Below are 26,148 nucleotides of genomic sequence, written 5' to 3'. Positions count from 1 at the left end.
TGCAGCCCAACGCACCACCGGCATGGTCGAAACCGGCGTGCGACGTTCTTCTGTGGCGTAGGTGCAGCCCATGTATAGTACAATGGTTTGTTTTAGGCTTCATCTAGCAGTCTGAAGAGTCTAGGACATTTCGGTGCTCGAAATATTTGGTGTGCGGAGTTTTTGGTGCATGGTCGTGGAACACAAAGCGACGCAAAGAGTCGCTTTTGTCCTTATTTTACGATTATTTTTTGCCCGAACTTTATTAAAAAATGTCATCTTCTCTTTCTGCTCGACTTTTTAGCAGATACCACCGCCCCACGGGGGTTAGAGCATGTGTTTCTCGCCTCCGACGACAATGAATAAACTTGCACCCCCGTGTAGCGTCTTTTGGAAAGCCGGGATCAGGGACTGCAATGGTGCTCGACGATTCCCCAGGGGCGTTGCTAGCAACGCCGATTAGGTCACAGAGCAGTGAGCACACGCGTTTTGTAAATAAAAGGGGCCCACATTACCCTTTGTGCATGATTGTATTTCTTTTGAAGGCAGCTGGCCTCAAGCTTTATTACGTATACGACGACTCATTTGTGATACGTGGCCGTTATAGTATTTGGGAGGGCTAGAAACTGGCATTCTTTCCGGAATATATTATTATCAAGCCACACATGCGAATAACTTCATATGCGTATGCTTATGCACGTTACATACCTATCATCCAGACAAAATTATGACAAATCTTAATAAAGATGTCCTAGACGTATATTCTAACCTTTAAAATATTAAAGCATGCTATTGCCAGAAATGACGGGCCGTTTACACCGAAATATCCGTGTACCTTACGTCTTCTATGAACATGTCCTCACAGGATCACACAGGCCAATAATTGCTTCATTACACCTATCGTATATTTTCATTAGGGGAAAAACATAGTCAAATAAGACATCTCGATAATTACATCCCTTATATTGGGTCCGGACATTCCGTCGAACGCCGTTTCATCGAACGCCGTTTCATCGAAGCCGTTTCATCGAAGCCGTTTCATCGAACACCGTTTCATCGAACGCCGTTTCATCGAACGCCGTTTCATCGAACGCCGTTTCATAGAAGCCGTTTCATCGAACGCCTTTTCATCGAACGCTGTTACAGCCTGCAATATTTTTGCAATTTATTTTGATTTTTATACACAACGTCATCTAATTCTCCATTTTTTTAAATCACAGTATGCAGTGACGAGATAAGTTCCATTGTGAACATGTCCTGCTTCGAGAAGAAAGCCTTCATGAAACAATGACCCTTCTTCATGTCACATGAAACAATTAAAAATGAGACAAAAAACAACAACAAAAGAAACAGAAAGCACGATGTGCATTCTGGGAAGCGGGTAGTGTTTTATTGTTTGACAGCGTGTACCTGTAACCTTGGGTTATGTGAGGATCCGAAAGGGTGACAGAGTACACCCAGGGCTTTACTATTGTCTGGTGCGGGTTGGCCTTCCTAAGAAAGCTTCCTGAAGATGATTCATAATAGGCAAAAGGGTCGGTAATAAAGCTGACAGTGAAGGGGAGGTGGTTCCAGTCCAGGTGTAGCCCGAAACCATGTTGGCTGACACTTTGTGCAGCTTTTGACTCTGTAGAGTTTGAAAACTAAAAAAAAAAAAAAGCAGAAACGTTCAATCTGAGCATAAAGCTGATAATCAGAGTATCATTATATTTTATTTCGTGTGCTCTCCTGGCAGAGCATCGTTTTATTATAAGCGTGCTGCCCTGGCACTTAAATGCTTTTCGTGAATAAACCTTCAACTAAGCGTAAGTGTGCAAATGAGCTGGTGTGAATGGCACATTACCAAAACCCCCGGACAGCCGGTAAAAAAAACGACAGACATTCAAAAGTGTTTTAAGTGTCGGTCCTTTACCTCCAGTATCATGTTTTCTGACAGGTACATGAGTAAAACTTTTCAGTAAGTCGCATACCCATTTGTTTTTATACCAATGGTTTTTATTTCTAGTAATTTGGCTCCACCCTAAAGACTGTTTCTTAAGTGACTACCGTAGTCTTAACAAATGTAAGGTAAAACATCTACAAAGCACTGTTATGCCTCAAAACTCGATACAGAGAAATTCGATGAAACGGCCCTAAGCAATTCGATGAAACGGCGTTCGATGAAATGGCGTTCGATGAAATGTCCATTCATTCGATGAAACGGTGTTCGATGAAACGGTGTTCGATGAAATGTCCGCTAGCCGTCCGCAATGCCTGCTGGAAAACTCAGCTATTTGAACTTCGAAACGTGTATTTACACAAAAATATCCATGCAGCAAAACGTCTCTGCACCAAAAAGTCCGTGCTCCGAAATGTCGGCGCCGAAACGACCTACACCGAAACTCCAACAACCTTGCGAATAAAGACAGAGCCATTTGACTCTCCTTGTATTTTTTCTAAATTTGTAAAACGCCAAGTATCCGGGTTCATCAGAGATTTAAGCCATAACTGCAGCGACTGGCGGCTTCATAATAATATATAAAAACAAAACTTATGCAATCTTTCACAAGAGCAGTCGTTGAAACAGGGCGCTCTCGCACTACCCCATGCCTCCCGCGCTTGGAAATATTGAATTAAAAAAAAAAAGAAAAAAAAAAAGAAGCAATACTGGAACGGGGTGTGTGTGATTCATGCTGAAAGCGAGGAAGGGGGGGGGGGGGGGTGCACTTATCATTCTTCTTTGTTCAGTATACCAGGAACTCTGTGATAACGTTATTGCCCGTTCAAGGTTTTCGAAACGCACAATGGGTCGCTTTAGAGCCTGCTTGCGGAATTCCTTCGGGTCGCTGAGGTGGGGCTTGATGGAAGTAGGACATCCGGACGCTACAAGCTGTTCCAGCAGATGCACTGCTGTGAGGGTTTCATATGACTTCTCGCTCCTTGGCGCGCATCGCTGCACCAAATCCGAATGCCACGTGTCACTTTTCCCAGCACTGAGTCACCTCCGATGTCTCATGGTATCGAGGCGCTCGAGGGGGAAGGGGGGGAGAGGAGTCGCCACTGCGTTCTTTCTTGTGTTCGGGTTCAATGTTTCAAGCCTAAGTCTGTAAATAACGGGGAGCCTTGGGAGAAAGCTTCGAAAACCAGACAGCTTCTTGTGCATATCGTGATTGATTTGAGCCTGAGCTACGAACTACGTGCATAATGTCCGAAAATATTTGTACCCTTTTTTTATCCCTTTCATCGCCTCATCTAAAACTTTCTGGTTTTCTCGTGCGTAAATGACATCTTTAAAACAATTGTGATCTTGGGTGTTCCCTATTTTAGACAAGCTTAGTAGCACAAGTGTGACACAAATAGGCGGCGCACACCAGTCACTGAGCCAGAAACCTTCTGGTTGTCGCGGGGTAGTCAGCACTGCATAGTGTACGCGTGTTTGTCCTCATGCAACTACCATTATATTGCCGGAGAAAAGCAGTTCTTTTCTTGGTCCTGACATTTAATTGAAAATATGGCATAGAATATAGTTGTCCTTCGATGCAAAAGGAACTATTTCCGAAAACGAGAAACGATCTCCAAATACTATTTTAAAGCATTCAATTAAACGGCTTTGATCAAATGGCGTTTGATTCAATAACGTTCGATTAAATAGCTTCGATGAGACGGCGTTCGATGAAGTGTCCGGACCCAATCACCAGCATTAATTTGAAATACGAGTTAATCTTTCCTACCTTGCTCAGTCCACGGATAAAACCACCTCATCTGGTTGGTTGCTAATATCAATGACCTAACTTTATTATAAATGCCATCAGTGACGTTTTTGAGGTGGCCCGTGACCTGCTTCTTTGTTTCTGTTTATTATTAGTAATTATTTGTTACAGATGTACAGACTATTTTGGCAGTGTATTTATACCTTCCGCTCTATAACGACTTCGGGCCACGAGAGCGCATTCGATAAACAAGTACACAAAAGTAGTAATTGTGGTCGCGTTGTCAACTCCATCCCTTGCTTAATCATGTATACAATGCGTAGGAAGAAACGCGTTGATAGCAATATAAGGGGAGAAGCTTGGAAAATTGTTAAGCGGGCGTTGGTTTTTAAAAGCCGGGGATCTTGAAGATGTGTGACAAAACGCGGGGGTTTGCGGCAGGGGTATGGAAACGGGGCTTTCGGATTTGGATTATTTCTTAAACTAATCATGGAATGGGGCAGAATCGTAAATGTCGGCGAGGAGCACTTTATTCTGTCAGGAAGACCCGGCTTGCTTTTATAAGTAAACGACCGTTGAAACAGATAACAGACATACACTGGATTCTCCAGTAGCTTCGAAAAGCCATGTTACGTTCTCCGCTCAAACCGTGACATTGAACTTTAAAAATATGTGGAACAGAAAAAACGATCAGATAGAAAAGCTACACGGACTGAGTGTATCTCCGTTTCACCATAACTTGGTAAACGGCGAAAGCTACGTTCCCCGTTGGCCAATCAGAGCAAGGGAGCGACGCACGAGACAGCTCTCCGTGGGAGGCTCGTGTTTCTATGGCACATCGTCAAGTGCTTTGCTCCGATGCCCCGATTGGCTCACGAGGGTCGTAGCTTTATATCCTGTCTTCAAAAGACTGGCTCTCACAGCGCTTGACCGAGCACTTAACCCCTCGCCTTGTCCTGTGCGGAAGGTACTCCGTGATAATGGTTTTGTCCGGTTCGACATTCTGACAATATACAATGACACTTTTGTGAGCTGCTTGGAGATGTCTTCGGGGTAATCCGAGAAGTCAGACATACTGCTTCGGTACAAGATTATGTTCTGTATACCCAGGGATGGACCACACCGGACGCTGCAAGTCGTTCCAGCCAATGCAGCGCTGCGAGCGCTTCATTTGGCCTCGTGCCACACTCAGCGCATGTCACGTGTCACACACTCGGAACTGATTTACCTCCGATGGCTCGTAGCGTCCGCTGCGGTCCATTTAAAGGTAGAACGGATCGTAACAGAGTACGCTGCTTTGTGTTTGCGAATAATGGATCGCTTAGAGTGGTTCATTGGTAAATCCTGCTTGAGTTCAGCCTGAGCTCGCAAACTCTGGACACAATAAAACTATGTGGCGTAGAAATAAAAGCTTCTGAAAATGTCGGTATCGTTTTTCTTTTTTTACTTGTAACTTTTGTTATTGCTTGGGACCGAGTTCGGCCCTGGAAGCTGTTTGCCGCACTGTAAATTTGTCCAGTTATTAGTGAGTGTAATGATTTTTATGTAGGTGATAGGCCCTCTTGGGAAGAACATATCAGAAATAGTTCAATGCTATATCTTGAAGACATTGCCAGATAACAACTCACAAATATTGGGTAAAAATGTCAAAGTTGCCTAGTTCGTGTATTTCGAAGCGCTGCATTTCGCATGAAGACAAAATAATGCAACATGTTAATGGAACACCAAGCGATATAGTGTAAAATATTTTCCTCGAGAAAAAAAAGAAAAACGAAGTTGTTTTTTTTTAATTGCACGCTGAAGTTGGGGAACTTTTCACATTGAAGCACGTTTGAAGCGTTGTAAATATTTTCAGTTATAAAACCCGAGTAAAAAAATATTTTTAGATGATTTACCGTTCCGGAAAGAATATACAAAAAAAAATTCAACGCTATATCTAGAAAATATTACGAGATATGCACTCCTAAACATCAGATACAAATATCCAAGTTACACGCACGCACACACGCACGAAGGTACACAATAACCTGAAAGCCGAATGGAGTGGCTGATGTACGAGTAGTGATCAAACTGTTTCTGCGGTTGACATCATGGAACGTCGCGTTCATGTGGGAGCTGTAAAGGTTAGGTGATCAAAAATGCACAATCATGACAATCAGAGCACATATCTCCAACATTTTTTACCCTCAACAACCTTCTCTCCCCCCCCCCTCCTTTTTTTTCTCGCTCAGAAAAAAAAAAAGAAAAGAAAAAGAAGGGAGATTATTTAATGGTGCGACTTTTGCCGACGGTGCACGCGCGCAAAAGTACATGTCAATCGCAAAAGTGTTATTTACAAGATAAAGTACACAGGAAAGTGATTGTCGCTTTAGATGTCATTAAAATCGGTTTTAGTAGTGCACCCATACAGTAGCCTAACCACATAGTTTTAACCCAACTACGTGAAAACGATCAGTTCTTTTATTGACCCGTTCAAGACTGGCAGTTGTTGAAATATTTTAGCAAAGCGAAAACCGGGTATCGGCGCAAATGATAATCTATACTCAAACCCGAGCCCCTGAGACTTCAACAGTGCCTCCGGTATATGTGTGCGTGTGTTCACCTCGATTACAGAAGTCATTCCAGATATAGTCACGGCAGTCCGGAAAGTCGAAGTGCTTCCGTCGCATTCCAATTAATGCTCGGAGCCTTTATTCTTGGCTGTAGGTATAGGTTAGGTTAGCTCGCACCTCACGTGTGAACCTAAGAACAAACGATTCCGTCAAAGCATTTTATGCTGCACAGGTTACGCCACCTCAGCTTATCGGATATCAGTGATACATTACAATAGACTTGAGTAGCTCTTGCTGTGTTGCAACTTACAAGCACAAGTAGAGAATTAAAGAAAAAAATATTATCTTCTTTTTTTATTAAAAACGAGCTTGCGAGAGCACGGTTATGGTCTCATCTCATATGTTGCGCTGTAGTACAGCATGGCGACACCACTGATTCAGATACGTTGGAGTTACTAGCGCATCGTAAAACCTCGTTGTCATCGGCGGCTTCCTGAACAAGGTTGCGGCATGACAGTAATATATTATATTGCGCCTACATTGCACTGTTTGCAACAGCAGACTGATATTTCATTATCGACAAGCAAACTCTACCTGCAAAAATTAAATGTAATACGAAGAGAATGCCCATAGTTTTAGTAATCAGTAATTTTTAATGTGATATAATTAAATTTTAGAGATTTTTAAGAAAGGAATCGGTAATGTAAAACAGTTAGTTTTGGAAAATGCTTTTGCCATCTCTCGCCTAGAAATCTTAAGAGGGCGACTGTACTAAAGTGATTAACCATTTCGAGAAGAGATAATGAGTTGAGAAAAATTAAGGCAATATTGTAATTACACTCCCAAAATTTGACGGGTGAACTTGTACTTTAAACTTTTGTTTACGGAAAGGTGGAGTTCTAGTCACCGGTGTGGCCACGTGCAATATGACGTCTAAACGCGGCACTGGTCACTAGTAGGATCTCAAAACGCAATATAAAAATGCAAGGAACCGGAAAAAAAAAAAAAGGCTCTGCTTCGTATTATAGATTTTTGCAGATCTCAATATTTGGAGTTTCGGTCAAATTTCAGAACAAAAACAACGGTCTGACAGCCCCCAGCACCGTTTATTTCAACGTGTGTCCCATTTAGGCAACACCAGGTGGGTTGGGGTAAAAGCACCGGACATGTTAGCGTACGCACGCTGGCATGAATTCCCGTCCCGTAAACACTTTTTGTAAGGCTCGCCACTTCCTCTTCAAGTACCCAGGGTCACAATACACTCTGTAGTACCGTATTTCCCGGACTATGTAAGTTTAAAAGTTGAAAATTCACCCGATGCGGACTATCTACAGGTGCGGACAATACAATGATATAATTTTCGAGATCCTTCACTATGACAATCGTGAAGGATTTTATGAGTAACGGACTATACTAATGTTGATTTACGTACGATAAAGCTTCATCGTGAGCTAATACAGTAGGCGTTTGTCAAGGTCTGCTGAGTATGATACTTTTTACGTTGGGACTAGGTGCTAAGTGCGGGCTTTGCACTGGGTGCCGTTTGTGTACCGGGTGCGGACTATCTAAGCAAGCACTTTTATTTTTGACGCAAAATATTTCCCTGCGGACTATGCACCGGGTCCAGGCTATAGTCCGGAAAATGCGGTAGTTCCTTCGAACTCTAGGGTTCTTGGACGATGGCCCTTAGCCTATGCCCATCCTCACATGGCCTTGGGTCACTTTACATGGACGGCAGAAGCAGTCAAATGCTCGGAGTAGCCAAGCATGCTTATCGCAAAACAAAACAAAAATTCAGAGACAAAACCGAGAGGCTAGGCTCTGAAATGCTGCAGAAAGGAGAGTTCGGTTTCGGGCGCTTCTCTGGTATCGCCGGAGGAAAGGGGTCGCTATGCCTCCCGCCGCAAATCGCCCATTATGCGCTTAGCTTGGCTTATCTGGCCCCGAGATGCAGCAACAAAAGGAGTCTCCCCGCCGTCAAGTCAACTGTGGGAGAGGAGGAAATGGGAAGTGTGGCGAGGGGAACTTTTTTCTGGTTGAAAAATATTCTGCAGGTTGGTCTTTGAGCGCCGCGTGGTGGGAAGTTTTGAAACTAGCCCGAATGTCTCGGAATCTTGGCCTTGGAAGCTTTTCTGTCAAGATCATAGAGTCAACTATAATCATCTAAAGCGAAAAGTCCCATGCGTTTGGCCGCGACGGGAGGGCGATGCATAAACGCGGACATCGGCGGCCAAATTTGGCGGTTCCTATGAGCTCATATCGCTGGCGACGCATATGCACCAAGGAGCAGCAAAAAATCACCTGTAAATTGTGCACCTTTTTTTTATTTTTTTGTTTTGCTTTGCAGAAAAACACTTGAATTGCGTATTGACAAAATTAAATAAAGGTAGGCTGTACCAACTCACTTATTAAAACATCCCTGCCCATCTTCTTCCCCCCTCCCCGAAAAAAAAAAAAAAGAAAAAAAGAAGCGGGTAGAGAGAAAAAAATCCTTCCCTGGAAAAAGAAAAAAAAAAAAAAAAGAAATCTGCGCTGAGCAGCGTCGAACATGCGTCGACCCCATAGCGGCGCCATCTGTTGACAGCCCGTGATACCGCGAGGAGAAACTAACTCTCGTTACAGTTACTCTCGAGTTCGAGTGAGGGTTAAGGGAGAGTATCATCGAAAGAAGCGGTGGCGAAAGAGTAACTTCGATGAAGAGAGAGTTAAAGTAGAGTAAGTTAGGGCACTTACTCTTCTTTGACACCTTTTTTTTTTAGAGTGTAGAGAGAAGAGCAAAGGACTTATAACACTGCCCTGTGGGACTCCCCTGACGACCTTTCTTGGTTCGCAGAGGAGGCTCCCGACACGGACACGCATTGTTCTCCCACTCAGGAAGGCACATACATACTGGAATGGCCTTCCTCTTACGCCAAGTGTTCTTAGGGCTGAGATGATAGTTGTGTGCTGAACGGCGTCAAAAGCCTTACTTACGTCAAGGAAGACCATCACCGCGGACCATTTTTGTGCCTTCGCCTGTTCGAGCGCGCTGATCAGGTCCCCGAGGGCGTCAGCGGTACATCGATGGTGTCGGAATCCCGCAAAGCAGTCGGGAAGCGCTCGCGTCGCCTCTAGGTGGTAAACGAGGCGACGCAGGACCATTCTCTCCATCAGCTTGCCAAAGCAAGATGTGAGAGAGATGGGCCTGTAGGATGTTATCTCCCTGGCAGGCTTGTTTTGCTTGAGAAGTGGTACTGTGACGGCTTCCTTCCAGGAATTGGGCAGCTGTGCTGTGCGCCAGATAGTGTTGATGTATTCTAGCAGAGCAGGGTGGTACATTTCATCGATGTTTTTCAATGCTTGATTGGTTTTGCCATCTAATCCTGGTGACGAACGGTGCCGTGGAGATGAGCGCAGCGCAATTTGCAGCTCGTGTAGCTTGAAGTCAGCGTCTGGGCTTTGCATGGGAGGTGCCGTAGGCTGGCAGAAACTACTCGAATTTTGCGGAGCCTGGTCTGTTATTGGTGTGGTAGGAGCGGTGGTAAAAGCGTCCGCCAATTGCTCTGCGATGTTGAGAGGTGTGAGGTTTCGCGCTAGCCCAATGCTGAGCACTGGTGTTCTTGGAGATGGTCGCCTCGCGAGTGCGTTTTCCATTTTCCAGGCTTTGCTCCCGCCGGCGCTCTTGTGAAGTGAACCGCAGAGGAGCCTCCACTGGCGTCGGGCTAACTTCTTCCCGTGTCTCCTAAACTTTGCGTCTAACCGTCAGTACTTCAGGACGTCCTCGGGGCGGCCCGTGCGCCAGGATCTCCTCTGGGCCCTTCTTCTCTGAGCTCTTAGTTTGAGCCATTTGAGGTCCGGGTTAGGTCTCGAGCTGGGCACTTGTACAATCTGTGTTGCCGCTTCAAGTGCGTTCGAGATGATGTCCTCAGTGAGATCGATCCCTGACATGAGTCGCTCATCGAGCAGTGCCCGGTATTTGTCCCAGTGAACAACGTGGCATGTTTTGAGCTTGGACTTCGGAAGTTTTCCTATGATGATTGGAACGTGGTCACTCACCCAGCTGTCCAGTTCAGGTTTGGTGGGAAGTCGCAAGCTGGGCGATGTCAGGGTGAGCTCGATCACATTCCCGTGTACCCCGGCGCGAATGAATGTCGGTGTTCCGGCCGTCGTGTTTCTGAGTCCCATATTGTCGATGGTCTGCTGCAGGTTTTTCCCTCTCTGATCCGTTTTAGAGTCTCCCCATGTTTCCGAATGCGCATTGAAGTCCCCCGCGAATACGATAGCATGTTTTGTGCGGGCACGTATCGCGACGAGAACAGTAGGATCCCAATGCCCTGAGGGATGTATATAGCAGCAGACCAAGGTTAACTTGGTTTTGGCGATCTCCATCTCTACTGCTACGAATTCAGAATTATCCGTGTTGAAGCCACTGAGATCGAGTTCAATCGGTGCATGCGAAGTATGGACAAACAGGGCCGTTTTTGGTACATCGCTTCCATTTGATGGGGTGCCGTGGTAATAAATGTAATCGGATAATCGGAGAAGGTTCGGTTGTATTCTTGGTTCCTGAATAGCGAGCGCGTCGTAGGTGTTATCTTGCAAGTGTTTTCTTAGCTCCGGTAAACGTTGCCGAATTCCATTGCAGTTCCACTGAAGGATGGACACTGGCGTTTGGCGTTGGTTGCTTCTTGTAGTTTTCTTATTGGTGGCTGCCATTGGGTGTGTGTGGACGTTGACTGCAAGCTACCGGGTCGGGCATGACGTTTCGGCTGTAACGCGCATGTTGGGGATGTAGAAGCCTGTTGTAGTAGAAGGCGTAACCCACTATGTGTAAGATGTCTGACAATCTGAGTCCCTGCTTAGCCATAGCATTGACTGCCTGAGCCATGATGTCGTCGTAGAACTCTGGAAGTCGTGTGTTCAATCCGTTACAATTGCATTGGAGGGAAAAACAGGCATGGAGTGGAAGTCGAACTGTAGTTACTCTATTAGTGTCCCCTATCATGGTTTAGAATACCATAGAGATAAGAGACTCTAATGAAAGGATTGCTCTGATCACCTGATGAAGAGTAGATGATGATGATATTGAAGCCAATATTTTGCGGAGAGTGGTAAACACTAGCGTGATTATCGCTTTAAACGGAAAGGTTGGCTCTATTCCACTGCTTGCTTCGGTTGATACCGACGCACTTGGACCTGAAGGTGTGCGTGAAGTAATGGCTTTGATGTTTTGCTTCTCCCAAAACGATGACGTTTGGGGACCTTCTTGTGTGACTGTTGCGGCATCATCAAGAGTGGTGGTTGTGTTCCGGTTTTCAAGCGGAGGGAACTCTTCAGCAGTTGCTGGTGGCACAGCCTTGATGCTGGTGTTCTGTTGATGTTTTTCTTTCGGGGACGATTGCTTGCTTGTTTGTTTCCTAGCATGTATCGCCTCTTTTGCCTCGCGAAATGTCGTATTGTGTTCTAGCTTATATCTTGTCACGTCTGTCTCTCTTGCCTTGATCGGACATTCTGCTGCGTTAGAGGCATGGTCTCCTTGGCAGTTCACACAACAGAGTTTGGATTCACACATGCCATTATGGCATTCTCCATATCGAACGCATACTTGTGATTCTGATGAGCACGCAGCTGCTATGTGGCCGAACTTGTGGCACTTATAGCATTGCAGGGGGCGTGCTCTGTAGGGAATGACCTCGGTTCTTACAAGGCCCACCTTGACGTGCTGAGGTGCCTGTTTTCCTGCAAATGCTACCCGTACGACAGGCGATGTTTTGTCAAGTCGCTTAACTTGTACTATGCCGATAGAAGACTGAAGTTGGGCCTTTACGTCTTGCTCTGTGCAATCTAGATCAATGTCGCGTAGGACGACAAAACAGTTTGAGCGGTCGTTCGGTATAAAAGCTTTGACGGGCACCGTGCAGAGCTTGTTTAGCTTGAGAAGCTCGGCTTTGAATGCTGGTCGTTTCACATCAACTGCAACGATGTTTCTGGCTTTGTTAATCCGAACAACAGTGACCATGGTTGGTGCAGCGTTGTTCAGGTAGTCTGTGAGCTTTAACTTGCTGAGTGACTCTACTTTGTGATTCTCAGTAGGGGTAAACAGTACTGTGCATCCTACTTGCAGGTTGGCGCCATCCTTGGAAGATGATGCTTCGCTCTTGCTCGTCTTTCGTCGTTTCTTTCCTTGTACGACCTCATATTCGCCATCCTCAGATTCTATGCCGTCATCATTGCGAATGGACAGAACCGTCAATGAGGAGCTGTTGATTGCTTCAGAGTTGGTTTCCATTAGCGGAATTTCATCATCATCTTTCAGAAACGTGCATGGACTTGCTTGCTCTTTGTCTGGTTCAAGGGCAATCTGTGTCTTCGGTTCCGCGGCGGACATTTCTGCAGATGTTCTCGCCTCCTCGATGGAGGCCCTTCTGCATATGGATCGTATGCTTCTCTGGTGGTAGGGGATCGTAGGGGATCGTGATAATCTGATCTGAGGAGCACAATTTACAGACTATTGAAGTATAATTATGGAAGAGCCAAAACGGGGTTACCCTGAACGGTGTCGTCGTCGTCTTCCACTCTCTTAATCTCTGGGTAGTAGAGGCATCACGCACATATTATGGCCCTCAGATGATTAAAAGGACCTCGCCGACATTAATAAACCCGTTTGTGCGCTTTAATAGTGATATAAAAACTTGTAACGCACGTGAAATTAGAAATTTTTTTTTTATAGAAATAAAAATTGTATGCTGTTGTCGAGTATTTAATAAAATTGTTTTAATTGCTTTATTGTTTGCTAAGTATGTGGTGGTGTTGGTCTTAGCCTGACGAGAGGTTTTTCTCACCGGCTGTGGAAAAGTTTCACGGGCTTGGCCATGTGCAATATATAGTCATTGTGCATTTTGTTTTGCAACTCCTGTGTACCCTGGGGGGCTGAGGATCAGTCAACCTGCTTGTGCAGCTTTTAAGGCGAAAGCCTTACTTGTCCCACTGAGCGAAAAAGAGGCGTATATGGTCATAAAAATACGATTGAGCGGCACGCGCCGCTCAATCGTACGCTCAAGGACGACGCTGTCCTTGGCGTCGTCCTTGAGGTCGTCCTAGAGGTCGTCCTAGACCTCTAGGACGACCTTACTTGTCCCATTACGCGAAAAAGTGGCGTCGATGTGCCCGAAAGATGGCCATAAATATACGTCATCAAGCACGCGCCGCTCACGCTCAAGTGCGGGAGCGTGATGTCACCGCCGGAGCGCCGTGTGCAACAGGTGCGCTTCAGACTTTATCTGTGCTCGTTGTGTGTTTCGTGCGATGGACTGTGCGGCGACCGCGCCTACATATGCGGCCTCGATATCGGCAGCAGCGTCTGCATCTATAGCGGCTTCCGCAGTCAAATGTGGCCGCCCACGCAAATAAGCGTCGTTCTCGACGTCGTCCTAGACGTCGCCCTCTAGGCGTCGTTCTCGACGTCGTCCTTAAGGCCACCCTAGTGGTTGTCCTAGAAGTCGTCCTAGACGTAGTTCTTGACGTCGTCCTCTAGGACGTCCAGGATGACGTCCTCTAGGATGTCATCCTGGACTTCGTCCTTGAGGTCGTCCGAGAGATCGTCCTCGGCGTCGTCCTAGACGTCGTCCTTTACGTCATCTTCAACATCATCCTAGAGGACATCCTAGACGCCGTACTTGGCGTCGATCCCTAGGACGTCGTCCTCAACGTCGTCCTATACTTTAATACGTGTAGAAACTTCACTCGAAAACGATTCTCCAGCGTGACTGCAATGCTTTCGCCTTCCTACACGTAAGCAGTCGAGTGTCCTCCTGGAATTCTTTTTTCCTCAGCTCCTGCCATATTTATATGGTAAATAAAAGCTATTCAATAATAATAATAATAATTAATAAGCATCTGGCTTATAGAGACTCGTGTTTTTATTGTGCATATGAATGTGTCATGAATAAACTTATTATTATTATTATTCAAATTGAATCTCTTGTCTGATGTTGAACGAGTCAAGGGGTCCCAAGAGTCAGGAGATGCAATATTAACATCTCAACTTCCCTTCGCATCCAAAACGCAGCAGATATTGGCGTCCCAGAAACATTTCAGAACACATCAGCGCAGTCCTTGAAACCTAAGGATCTCTTGTAGCACATAAAGCGGCGATGCGTCTTACAATTCGTCCCACAGACGACCGAGTGAAGTGTTACCTATGTTGTTTTGTAATGCACAAACCTCGACTGAGGACTCGAAACACCATCCGCATTGCATTGTGATTTTCCTACCGTAAAAGTTTTTACTCGCGTAGCGATCAATGTGAACGAAACAAGGGCGTAACGGATCAACTTTTATGCCAAATACGACACCTAGTAATTGTATGCAAGTTGCGTCCGCAGTCTGAACATCGCATCACCACCCACGCGGCTCTCCTAGCAGGCCGCAGCGGTAGCACTGCTGTCGTCAAGTCGCATGCGTAGGCGTTTCACTTCACGCGAATCTGGTTTGCTGCGCACTCTCAGTGTCCACATTTGGTGTGGGCTAACGGTGACTTCTTTGTAAACAGCGTGTTCATGACGCAGCCCGGCATGGTTCCGTTTCTCGCTTGCAGCAGCCATCCCGCCAACAAGCGAGATTCTCAAGATCTAAAAATATCTAAAAAAAAACAAACAATTTGCGTTGCAAAAAATTGGAGTGTGTGCATGCATATACACCCTAGAACTTAGTCTGCCTGAACGGGCGACTTGTCTCCCAGCTGCAGATGAGAAATTTAGCCAGTGCAGTACAAACCGCTAGCCTGGGGACATTACCGTGCACCACGCAGTAGTGATACACGACCGCAGGCCGGTACGATGCTCATCCAGATCGAAACGGGCACTTTTGTTGCTTATGGTACAAATAATGGGTAAGGTAAAATTTAATTAACCCATGTTTGCAAATTAAGGGACGGTCGTCGGACGGCCGCCTAAAGGCTCTGTTATACTCCGACGTAACGCGTGCGCGCGTGCGAGCGCGTCACAGCGACGCCACGTCGGCGAAAACCCGACGCTCTATACTCCGGCGTCTTGGCGTAACCGACGCGACCGGCGGCGTTCGACGCAGCATAACCGCCTCGGCGCCAAAATGGAGCATGCCCTATTCCGCGCCGGCCGCGTCAGCGACGCCGGACCAGGATGCATCACGCGCTGGCTCCCAGTAGCCCTCGCGCCGGAAGCGCGGCGAATACGAGCAATAGCAGACGACGGGAGCACCACTCCGTACGGCGTCATGTTTGAAAAATCGGACTCGGTCGGTCGAGAAGCTCATCGAGGGAATTCGTCCTCACCCGTGTGTCTACGTCACGAGGAAGCTTGAGTACCGTATACCGTGCGCTTGTCAGAGATGTACCGTGTGTACATTGACCGCCTACGCTTACGGCGCAGGTCGTGCACCAACAGAACAAGCGCGAGTTTTCGTCGTGAAAGGTGCGTCCCCGCCATCGCTCGAGGTTGGCGCTCAAGAAGCGCGAGAATTTTCGTCTGCTATCCGAAATAAAAGGAACCGGAAGTGGCGCCTTCTCACAGGAAACGTGTCCTCATAGTCAGATTCTGCGCTTGCGTCGCGCCAGTGGCCCACCGACGCGCGCCGCGGGAGCCGTTAGGGCCGCCGGAGTATAAAGTGGGCGAATTTTTGACGAGCGCGGCGTGACTGACGTGACGTAGCCGACTTCGGCCAGCGTTCGCTTGCGCGCGCGTTACGTCGGAGTATAACAGAGCCTTAAGCCGCGGCTATATGCATCCTGCGTTGCCCAGGAGGCGCTGCGAAAAATGACTTGTTAGGACTTGTTTTGAGTAGTACAAACTTGAGCGACTCAAGCTGCCACACAAATACACCAGCACGCGGCCGTGACGTCACGCAGCTGCGGTGGCGCTGTCGACGGCACTGCGCATGCGCAGACGATTCACTTCACGTGAATTCGGTTTCTGCGCGCGCGCAGTGCCCACACCTGGTGTGGGCAAACGCGGGCTTGTTTGTAAACAGCGTGTCGGTCTATAGAAGCGTGCCTGCTCTGGCGCGGAACACGATAACGAGGAAAATAGAAAAAAAATCACGAAAAATGCTAACGCCGTCGAAGCACAGGCCAAAGCTAGGACGATAAGAGCGTGAACCAAGAAACGCCGTATCACGCGTCCCAAAGAAACATAAAAGGGAAGAAAAAAACAAAAAACGTCGGTACGCCAGATGTTCTAACGACACCACATAGAGATACGAGACGCGTACCCTAGCGGTGGGGGCATGAATCCGGAACTTTCGATTGTCTTGCGGCGTTGAATGTAGCCGATTTCGAACGTCCAAAGGTGTTTTTTTCGTTCTTCTGCACTACACAGAAGGAAAAAAAATCACGGCGAAGGCGCCACAATAGTGGGAGTCCCAGCCAGGTGAGCTTGCACTACCCAAAACGGGGGCGCCACAGCTTGTTCAAAGCTTCAGCGCAGGAGGCCCATGGCTAATATCGGCTCCGTGCTGAAGAAAACGGGAAAGTACCCGTAGCAAAATGTCCAGGGACGGGCTGTGCCGAGACTCGGTGGATTAGGGTTAGGCATGGTGATGACCCACTGACAGGAACCGGCGGTGGGCCACAGAAGGCCCAACAGTAACCTAGACTGACAGGCCTTTCTAATACCTCCTCTCCACATCGGCTTGACGTCAACCGATGTGTCCGGCTTCTCCGGTCATCTCGACTTAGCTCGACGAAGCCGAGCCGAATCGCCGGGCAAGTTACAGCCTAATCGCCTGCAAGAAGATTAGTCGTCTAATAGACCGATCTTACTAAGCGTTCCACGCATGACGGCGCTATAACTGTAGTTCACAAGACGTAGGTGCTCGTGCACGAGACTGTTCGTGCCATCTCGTCCTCTGCTCGCGCAGACGTCCAGTGGGGTAGTTGCGCGAGAAAACAACTACAGTTCCCATAATGCATGGCGACAGAGGTGGCGTACTTAAACTAGCTGGTGAGATCGGTCTGTATACGCAGTCGGCAAAAGCAGAAGGTAGGGCATTTTATATGTACACGTCCAGATCGTTGCGTGTTTCGCGAGGGTTCGTCGTCGTCATTCCATAAGTGAGCGCTCATGCTCAGCAGGATTGCAACACTAGACCTTAGCCAGTCAAGGAATCGGTGAACAGGTGCGTGCCTTTCAGTAAACCTTTACAATTTAGGATTACATAGATTACATAGAACTAAACAGTAGCGTAGTTGTGAAGAAAACTTACCGTCTGGAAGTCCAACAAATCGAGGCTTAATCGAAACCGTTTCCTACTTACCCCGATCTCAAACTCCTTTCCGTGCTGGTATCCAGGGGCCCACGTTTCTTGACGTTCTTTCACATCATATATAGAACAAATCACTGAACACATCACAGCACACACTGTCACGTACGGATCATCCTTGGTTCGGTCAAAAATTACTTCATACTGAAAAAAAAAAAGAATTCGACGTGTCGCATTCAGTGAATCGAACGGCGTTTTAGCGAACGAAGTCTCGCCGCGAAGCGGCGTGTACGGGTGGGATAGGTGGGTTAACAATTTTCTAATGAACCACCGCAGACTGTCGCCGCGAAGCGGACTGAACGAAAAGGGGGGGGGGGGGGGGGGATGGTGAGTTAACACGCGCCTCAGCAAAGGCAACATAAACCGACGAATCTTGCCCGGCGGCTTTTGCTCTGCGCGTGGAATCAACACAGTGGCTGCTACGTCGCGCGCAAAGCAAGCGTGCCGTCGGGCCGCGTTCGCCAGTTATTCGTCACATAATTCGTCCCACTGAGTTCAACCTTAAGACGTCATTCGTTAAAACGTCGATTCGCTCAGACGACCGCTGTTCGCTAAAACGTCATTTGCTAAACGTCATTCGCTTATGTGATATGAACCTTGACGTCATAGGAAGAGCGGAGAGGCCTGTCAGTCTAGGGGGTTTTGGAAGGCCGCACCGGTCCAAAGTAATAGGGACCTTTAGCAAAACCGTTACCGTGTTCGGCGTACCCGCACTATCGAAGCTTTTGAAGCATGCTTTTAAGCGCGTGCCCCGCGGTCACGGTATTTTCTGGGCGCGCGCCTAAAAGCATACTCCAAAGGCTCCGGTAGTGCGGTACGCGTAACACGGTAGTGGTTTTGCTGAAAGTCTCTAATGAGACGACCAACTCCGACGATTCTCGAGGCAGAACAACGTCGCATTCAGCGCGCGGCCCAACTTTTATTTACAACATGACGTCATAAGCAGGCACCGCGTGTACGGTCGTACCATAGCGCAATCTCGAAACACTACAGGACCTTTAGCAAACCGTTGCCGTGCTCCGCGTACCGCACTACCGGAGCCTTTGAAGCGTGCTTTTAAGCGCGGGCCCGGGTGGTACCGTGACCGCGGGGCGCGCGCTTAGAAGCATGCTTCAAAGGGTCCGTTAGTGCGGTACGCCGAACACCCGGCAGCGGTTTGCTAAAAGTCCCGACTAAGCGAAGTCAGATTACTACATCCCTGGCTTCCGAGATTTTTGGCGCGCAGGGTTCTCAGGCCGTTCCATACGCCGGGAGACACCTTAAAGGAGCTGTGGAACGATATTCAATTGGAATGTTTTTCACTTGACACGAGCTTACTGGCACACCTGGGACTCAACGATACTCACACGCAACGCCACTGGCCAAGAAACTCCTTTGTTGCGGTGTAATTTCAAGGACAAAAGCGATCATTTTCATTCAATCTCTCCTTTGCAAAATTTGATGACGTAACTCGGGGATCGCAGTACACCCAAGTGACGATATTTGAATGCGGTTCATAGATTGGACCCGAGCATTGCGTGGGTACTCGACTTTGGCTCGTGATAATTGCTAGCTCGAGAAGCATTCGGGTAGTGACCCGTGTCCAATCGCTGCAACGACGACAACAGCCGAGCCATAACAATGTCTGGAACTCAGCGCGTGTCCTGCGCTTTGCTAACCCCAGCGCGTGGCTATGATCAACACTGGCGGCATATAATCGGCTCCAGATCACGTGGCCGCTTGTTCTGGCTGCGAGTTGAGGGGGTGAAGGCTGCTCGTTTTTTTTTTTAATTTTTTTTTCTGGGACTTCTATTGCGTGGAGTGAAAAACGAACGCGTGTTTCATAGGTCATTAACGTTAGGGATCCGTTTTAAGCGGTATTTGCGCAGAGTACAAAAATTGTTGCATTGCTCCTTTAAAGAGAAGTGTCAGAGAGCCTGTATTACAGATCGTTTTGGGGTCACGGGTTATGGACCGCGGTTGCAGTACGAGCTGCGAGGGCGTGCCGAAAGCGGTGATCGACTGCAAACGTCTCAACCTTTCCGCTTGCTTTCCTCCTCGGCCCGCAAAAACGCAGCACATGCTCACTTCTGACTAGTCTCCGCAGGAGGCGTCGGGCAATTAAATTGCAAACGCTCCCCATGGTCTGAGAAAGATCTCTACAATCTAGGCTCTATAATAGGAGACTACGCACGTTGCGCCGCCGTGCGGTGGAAATAGCCGCGAGCTGCATTGCTTTTTCATCGGGTCTGCTCACTTGCTTGTGCAGCTTGAGCCTGCTGCACGCAGGGAGCAGTATGTTTGCTAGGTGGACAGTGAAAATGCGCTTGTTTGCGGGAATTATACTCGTTGCTTGCTGCAGTTGACCTTGCTGCAGACTACCGGGGCGGGCTTACTAAAAATTGAAACAAAAACCTGCCAAGCCTGGGCGCGCCAGCGCTTTAGACTCGAGCTCAGATGCCACACCGCTCATGCCATAGCTTTGGCAGGGCCTTCTTTTTCATGCTGCTCTTTGCCGCGTGTACAAATTTTACCTTTGTGATGTTGGTATGGACATGAACTCGCCCCACGTTGCGGTGCTCTGGAGAAACTGTGCCATACGCTCCTTTTGCTGGGAGCCGAGTGTTCGGATGGGCCGAAGGAAAGCTTTGCGCGCCAAAAAATCTCAGAGGCCATGCTACATCAAGGTGGAAAGTTGGGCGAGTTGGTTGATGGTCATATTGAATGGGTTAAAACAGCGCAAAAAAGACGAAGGACCAGTAAAAGGAAGCGCTGTGTCTGTGTGTTTCCTTTTACTGGTCCTTCGTGTTTTTTGCGCTGTTTTAACCCATTCAATATGGCCATGCTACATTTTCCCTCTTTTAAGAAAACAATGAACGACGTACAAAGCAACATAAGGAGAAAAGTACGATATAATACCATTTAAAGCTTCAAAAGAATGAACTCCACAATAGGTCACTTTTCACTTCAGTACCTTTTCCACGTCAAAAAATGAAACTGTTTCCCCTTTTTTTTAAAAAAAAAAAGAAAAGAATTGTGGGGAAAGTTGAGAATACAGCTCATGGCAATTGGTGTGCTAATTAGTTAGTGTTAGTGTGTTAGGGATTGCCATGGCTATGATCGTTGTTGAGTATGAACCAAACACAATTGGAACGCACACAGGAAAATTGTTCTGTAACCCCGCGGGGGCTGCAATTTCCAGACCACTGTATCTAGAGCTGATATAGGATATAGCAACGTTGACATAACACAAAAATTACTAAAAAAAAAAAAAAAAAAGAAAAGAAAACTACACAGCCTGCAGGGTCTGTAAAATTGAAAACAAAAATGCAGATACGTGTTTGTCATCAGGACTGAACATTACAAGGATACAGTATCGTAAAAACACATTGCATGACGTTCGAAGTCTCTCAGACAGATGGAAAATGGCTAAAAAGGTATAACGGTATTGTCTGTTAAAAAAAGAAAATGAACATGTGCAATAAACGAGAGCAGAACATGAAATAAATACAACCCAACAAAATATCACCGGGCATCACAAATTTCAACACTTCCTGGGCATTCTCAACCGAACACATCGATACACATAATACTTGTAGTTCTTACCCTAGGCACTTAACACATTAAACGCACTAGTATGTAAAGTTCAATACGTCGACGACCTTACGTTTGTAACGTAAGAATGCCTACACATTTTTTAAATCTGATATTTCCAACAACTTCGACTTTTATGATGAGTAGAATGACAACTCATCATATTTGAAACAGGCTGGAAGAGTTATTTTTCTCTTAGATCGACCCTGCGGCTGAGATTGGTCAGTATTTGGATGCTGTGTGGTTGGCAGGACAACTTCACTAACACTAACACTCACAACACAGCAGTCGTTGTGGTCTTTCAGTAGTGCCGTTGGCGAAGGTGTGTCAGGCGTTGAGAAAAGAGGCGTGCTTGTAGTGGGCCCAGCAGGATGAGGGAATGGTGATCTAGGTGGACTCATAAGGCGATGCGCGAACCCGTCAGGCTCAGAATGAGAAATTGAGGATGACTTCCCAGGATCAGGAAATGAAGATGACCTCCAAGGATCAGGAACTGACTTCCCAGGATCAGGACCTGAAGATGATCTCCCAGGACAAGGAACTGGAGATCACTTCCAGGACCAGGAACGGGAGATGACTACCCAGGGTAAGGAAGTGAAGGTAATCTCCCAGGATCAGGAGCTGAAGATGGCCTCCCAGGATCAGGAACTTGAGATGACCTCCCAGTATCAGGAACTGAAGATGACTTCACAGGATCAGGAACTGAAGATGACTTCCCAGGATCAGGAACTCAAGATGACTTCCCAGAACCATGAACTAGAGACTTCCCAGGATCAGGAACTGAATATGTCCTTGCAGGGTCAGGGACTGAAGGACCCCCAGGATCAGGAACTGAGGATGACCTCTCAGGACCAGGAACTGGAGATGTCCTCCCAGGACCAGGAACTGGAGATGACTTTCAGGATCAGGAACTGAAGATGACCTCCCAGGATCAGGAACTGGAGATGACCTCCCAGGATCGGGAACTGGAGATGACCTCCCAGGATCAGGACCTGAAGATGATCTCCCAGGAGAAGGAACTGGAGATCATTTCCAGGACCAGGAACGGGAGATGACTACCTAGGGTAAGGAAGTGAAGGTAATCTCCCAGGATGAGGAGCTGAAGATGGCCTCCCAGGATCAGGAACTTGAGATGACCTCTCAGTATCAGGAACTGAAGATGATGAACTAGAGACTTCCCAGGATCAGGAACTGAATATGTCCTTGCGGGATCAGGAACTGAAGGACCCCCAGAATCAGGAACTGAGGATGACCTCTAAGGACTAGGAACTGGAGATGACTTCCCAGGACCAGAAAGTGGAGATAACTTTCCAGGGTAAGGAACTTAAGATGACCTCCCAGGATCAGGAACTGGAGATGACCTCCCAGGATCAGGAACTGGAGATGACCTCCCAGGATCAGGAACTAGAGCTGGCCTCCCAGGATCTGAAGACGACCTCCAAGGATCAGGATTTGAAGACGGCTTCTCAGGACTAGAAACTGAAGGTGACTCCCAGAACCAGGAACTGAAGATGACCTCTCAGGCTCAGGAACTGAAGATGACCTCCCACGAACAGGAACTGAAGATGACCTCCCAGGATCAGGAACTGAAGGTGCCTTCCCCGGATCTGGAACTGGAGATGACCTCCCAGAATCAAACTGAAGATGACCTGCCAAGATTAGAAACTGAAGATGACCTACCAGGATCAAGAACTGAAGATGACCTCCCAGGACCAGGAACTGGAGATGACTTCCCAGGATCAAGAACTGAAGATGACCTCCCAGGATCAGGAACTGAAGATGACCTCCCAGGATCAGGATTTGAAGACGACCTCCCAGGATCAGGATTTGAAGACCACCTCTCAGGACCAGAAACTGAAGGTGACATGTCAGAACCAGGAACTGAAGATGACCTCTCAGGTTCAGGAACGGAGGATTACCTCCCAGGATTAGGAACTGCGGATGACCTCCCAGAACCAGGAACATATGATGGCCTCCCAGGATCAGAAACTGAAGATGACCACCCAGGATCAGGAACTGAAGATGACCTCCCAAGATCAGAAACTGAAGATAACCTCCCAGAATCAGGAACTGAAGATGACCTCCCAAGGTCAGAAACTGAAGATGACCTCCCAGAATCAGGAACTGAAGATGACATCCCAGGACCAGGAACTGGAGATGACTTCCCAGGATCAGGAACTGAAGATGACCTCCCAGGATCAGGAACTGAAGATGACCTCCCAGGATCAAAAACTGAAGATGACCTCCCGGGGTCAGAATCTGAAAACGACCTCCCAGGATCAGGATTTGAAGACGACCCTTCAGGACCAGAAACAGAAGGTGACATGTCAGAACCAGGAACTGAAGGTGACCTCTCAGGATCAGGAACAGAGGATTACCTCCCAGGATCAGGAACTGGAGATGACCTCTCAGAACCAGGAACAGATGATGGCCCCCCAGGATCAGAAACTGAAGATGACCACCCAGGATAAGGAACTGAAGATGACCTCCCAAGATCAGAAACTGAAGATGACCTCCCAGGATCAGGAACTAAAGATGACCTCCCAGGACCAGGAACTGGAGATGACTTCCCAGGATCAGGAACTGAAGATACCCTCACAGGATCAGGAACTGAAGAAGACCATCTCTGAGGATCAGGATCTGAAGACAAACTCCCAGGATCAGGATTTGAAGACGACCTCTCACGACCAGAAACTGAGGGTGACATCCCAGAACCAGGAACTTAAGATAACCTCTCAGGATTAGGAAATGAGGATGACCTCCCAGGATCAGGACTGGAGATGACCTCCCAGAACCAGGAACAGAAACAGAAGATGACCTCCCAGGGTCAGGAACTGAAGATGACCTCCTAATATTAAAAACTGAAGATGACCTCTCAGGATCAGGAACTGAAGATGACCTCCCAGGATCAAGAACTGAAGATGACCTCCCAGGACCAGGAACTCAAGGTGACTTCCCCGGATCTGGAACTGAAGATGACCTCCCAGGATCAGGAGCTGAAAATGACCTCCCAGGATCAGGAACTGAAGATGACCTCTCCAGATCAAGAACGGAATCTCCCCGGATCAGGGACTGAAGATTATCTCCCCAAGTCAGGAACTGAAGACGACCTCCCAGGGTCAATAACAGAAGATGACCTCCCAAACCAGGAACTGGAGTTAACTTCCCAGGACCAGGAACTGAAGATGACCTCCCAGGATCAGGAACTGAAGATGACCTCCCAGGATCAGGAGCTGAAGATGACCTCCCAGGACCAGGAACTGAAGATGACCTCCCAGGATCAGGAACTGAAGATGACCTCCCAGGATCAGGAGCTGAAGATAACCTCCCAGGATCAGGAACTGAAGATGACCTCTCCAGATCAAGAACTGAAGATGACCTCCCCGTATCAGGGACTGAAGATTATCTCCCCCAATCAGCAACTGAAGATGACCTCCCAGGATTAGGAACTGATGATGACCACTCAGAATAAGAAACTGAAGATGACCTACAAGAATTAGGGACGGGAGATTGAGGTCCTGAAGTAACGATATTCGAAGCATCCACTGTGGTACATGCTGGTGTTTCGTTAGTAGCCGGCTTCGGCACAGACGAACCGGATACAGTAGAAGGTACGGCCATAGAGGGCGTAAGACAAGATCAATTTGTTTATTGTTCATAGATGTACTGGATGCATTCGCTGAATATCTAAAACATGAATGTTGTATAACAGGAGACGAATCATCATCTCCCCAGACGAAGTCGAACCTTATACTTCTTCAGGTCCCCCTAATTGAAGAGACGTGCGAGTCCAGTCGGACGCGTTCCACAGGCGTCCGTCAGAAAACCTGTATGCGGCAAGGCAAACTTGTTCTTGAACTACCTGAGGCTTGGAGTATTTCCTAGTTCTTTGTCGGTAGGACGATGATGAAAGACGCAGACGGCTTGGCCTTGATGAAACTGCGGCCGGTTCGCACTTCAATGAGTATTAGCATACGTTTTCATCCTTTATTGGTATTGCTGTACTCTTTCTTGAATATGTTCACGATGTTAGGTAGTCATACTAGGAACTTATGGGGTTGGTCTCTATTTAAATCCAGCTTTGAACAATGAATTCGATTATGCAACAAGATGGAAGGTGCTTGGCCTGTCGCTGAATGTGGCGCTTGTCGATACGCCTCAGTATAGTCGCGGACAGCATCTGGAAGGGGTAGTTCATGGACAACCGCCGAGTGTAGGGGATGCATGACATCACGGTTTAATCGCTCCACCACACCGTTTGTTTGTGGATGATACAGGGAAGACTTCAAATGACGTATCCCATGACGTTGCAGAAGTTTGTTGAGATTGTACTGAGGTGAACTTCACACCATTGTCAGCATCTAACTTGCAAGGCAGAGCTTCACTCGCGAAAAAACCTTCAGGAAGGTGATGATTGTCGGTGAGGTAGCCGACGAAGTGGCACATACTTCCCGTCGCTTGAAATGGACCGTTCCATCAGGACGACGAATAATTGTTGGCTGGGTGGTGCTTGATCCACCGGCTCAACGATGTTGATCCTTAGCTTTTCCCAGTGTTGCTGCGGAAATTCCATGAGCTGCAGGTGCGCTGGTGATGCCTTGACAGGTTTGCCCATGGAATGACATAAAGTACAATGCTGGATCTTAAACGTAATGTGCTGGTTCACATGGGGTCATCAATACTTGTTACAGATAATGCTGGTGGTCCGAAAAATCCCTTGATGTGTTTCGCGTGGAAGAGTGGTGATGTTCTTGTAGTGCAGAAGGAAAAACTATCTTTTCGCCTTTAAACAAGAAATTATGAAATGAGAGATGGTCTCGAAAGAAAAGGTCGCAGGTATGGAAAGGTGGAATTGTCTCCCGGTCGGGGCGACATGGTTTTGCGAATAACGCAAGAAAGCATAAACAATTTATTAGTGATTTATTATATGTCCCTTCTGGTGGACAGCGGCCGTAGAAGTACCGCTCGAGCTCTGTTCTCTCGCTCCAGTCACTCGTCGTCTTCCTCTCTTTTTTTTTGGCGGCTACAGATTGTCCTTTTCTAGTGATGTAGATGGCAGAGAGGGGTAGCCCACGTGACGT

General features: G+C 47.4%; 1 protein-coding gene across 1 annotated transcript; it reads left to right on the top strand.

Moving 5' to 3' along the window:
• The first annotated feature begins 23,035 nt into the window (after positions 1-23,035).
• Positions 23,036-23,812, top strand: LOC120844847 (involucrin-like). The gene has a single exon (XM_040216820.1). It carries the CDS (start codon positions 23,036-23,038, stop codon positions 23,810-23,812), a length of 777 nt encoding a protein of 258 aa, XP_040072754.1.
• Positions 23,813-26,148: the final 2,336 nt, after the last annotated feature.

This window comes from Ixodes scapularis, unplaced genomic scaffold (genome assembly GCF_016920785.2).
Source record: "Ixodes scapularis isolate PalLabHiFi unplaced genomic scaffold, ASM1692078v2 PGA_scaffold9__187_contigs__length_104089568, whole genome shotgun sequence".
In the NCBI taxonomy this organism is placed as follows: domain Eukaryota; kingdom Metazoa; phylum Arthropoda; class Arachnida; order Ixodida; family Ixodidae; genus Ixodes; species Ixodes scapularis.
Note: the sequence above shows the minus strand (reverse complement) of the source record. Positions and strands in the feature narration are given on the sequence as shown.

Coding starts and splice junctions, on each gene's coding strand:
- LOC120844847 (XM_040216820.1), top strand. CDS start 23,036: ATGGCCTCCCAGGATCAGAAACTGAAGATGACCACCCAGGATCAGGAA.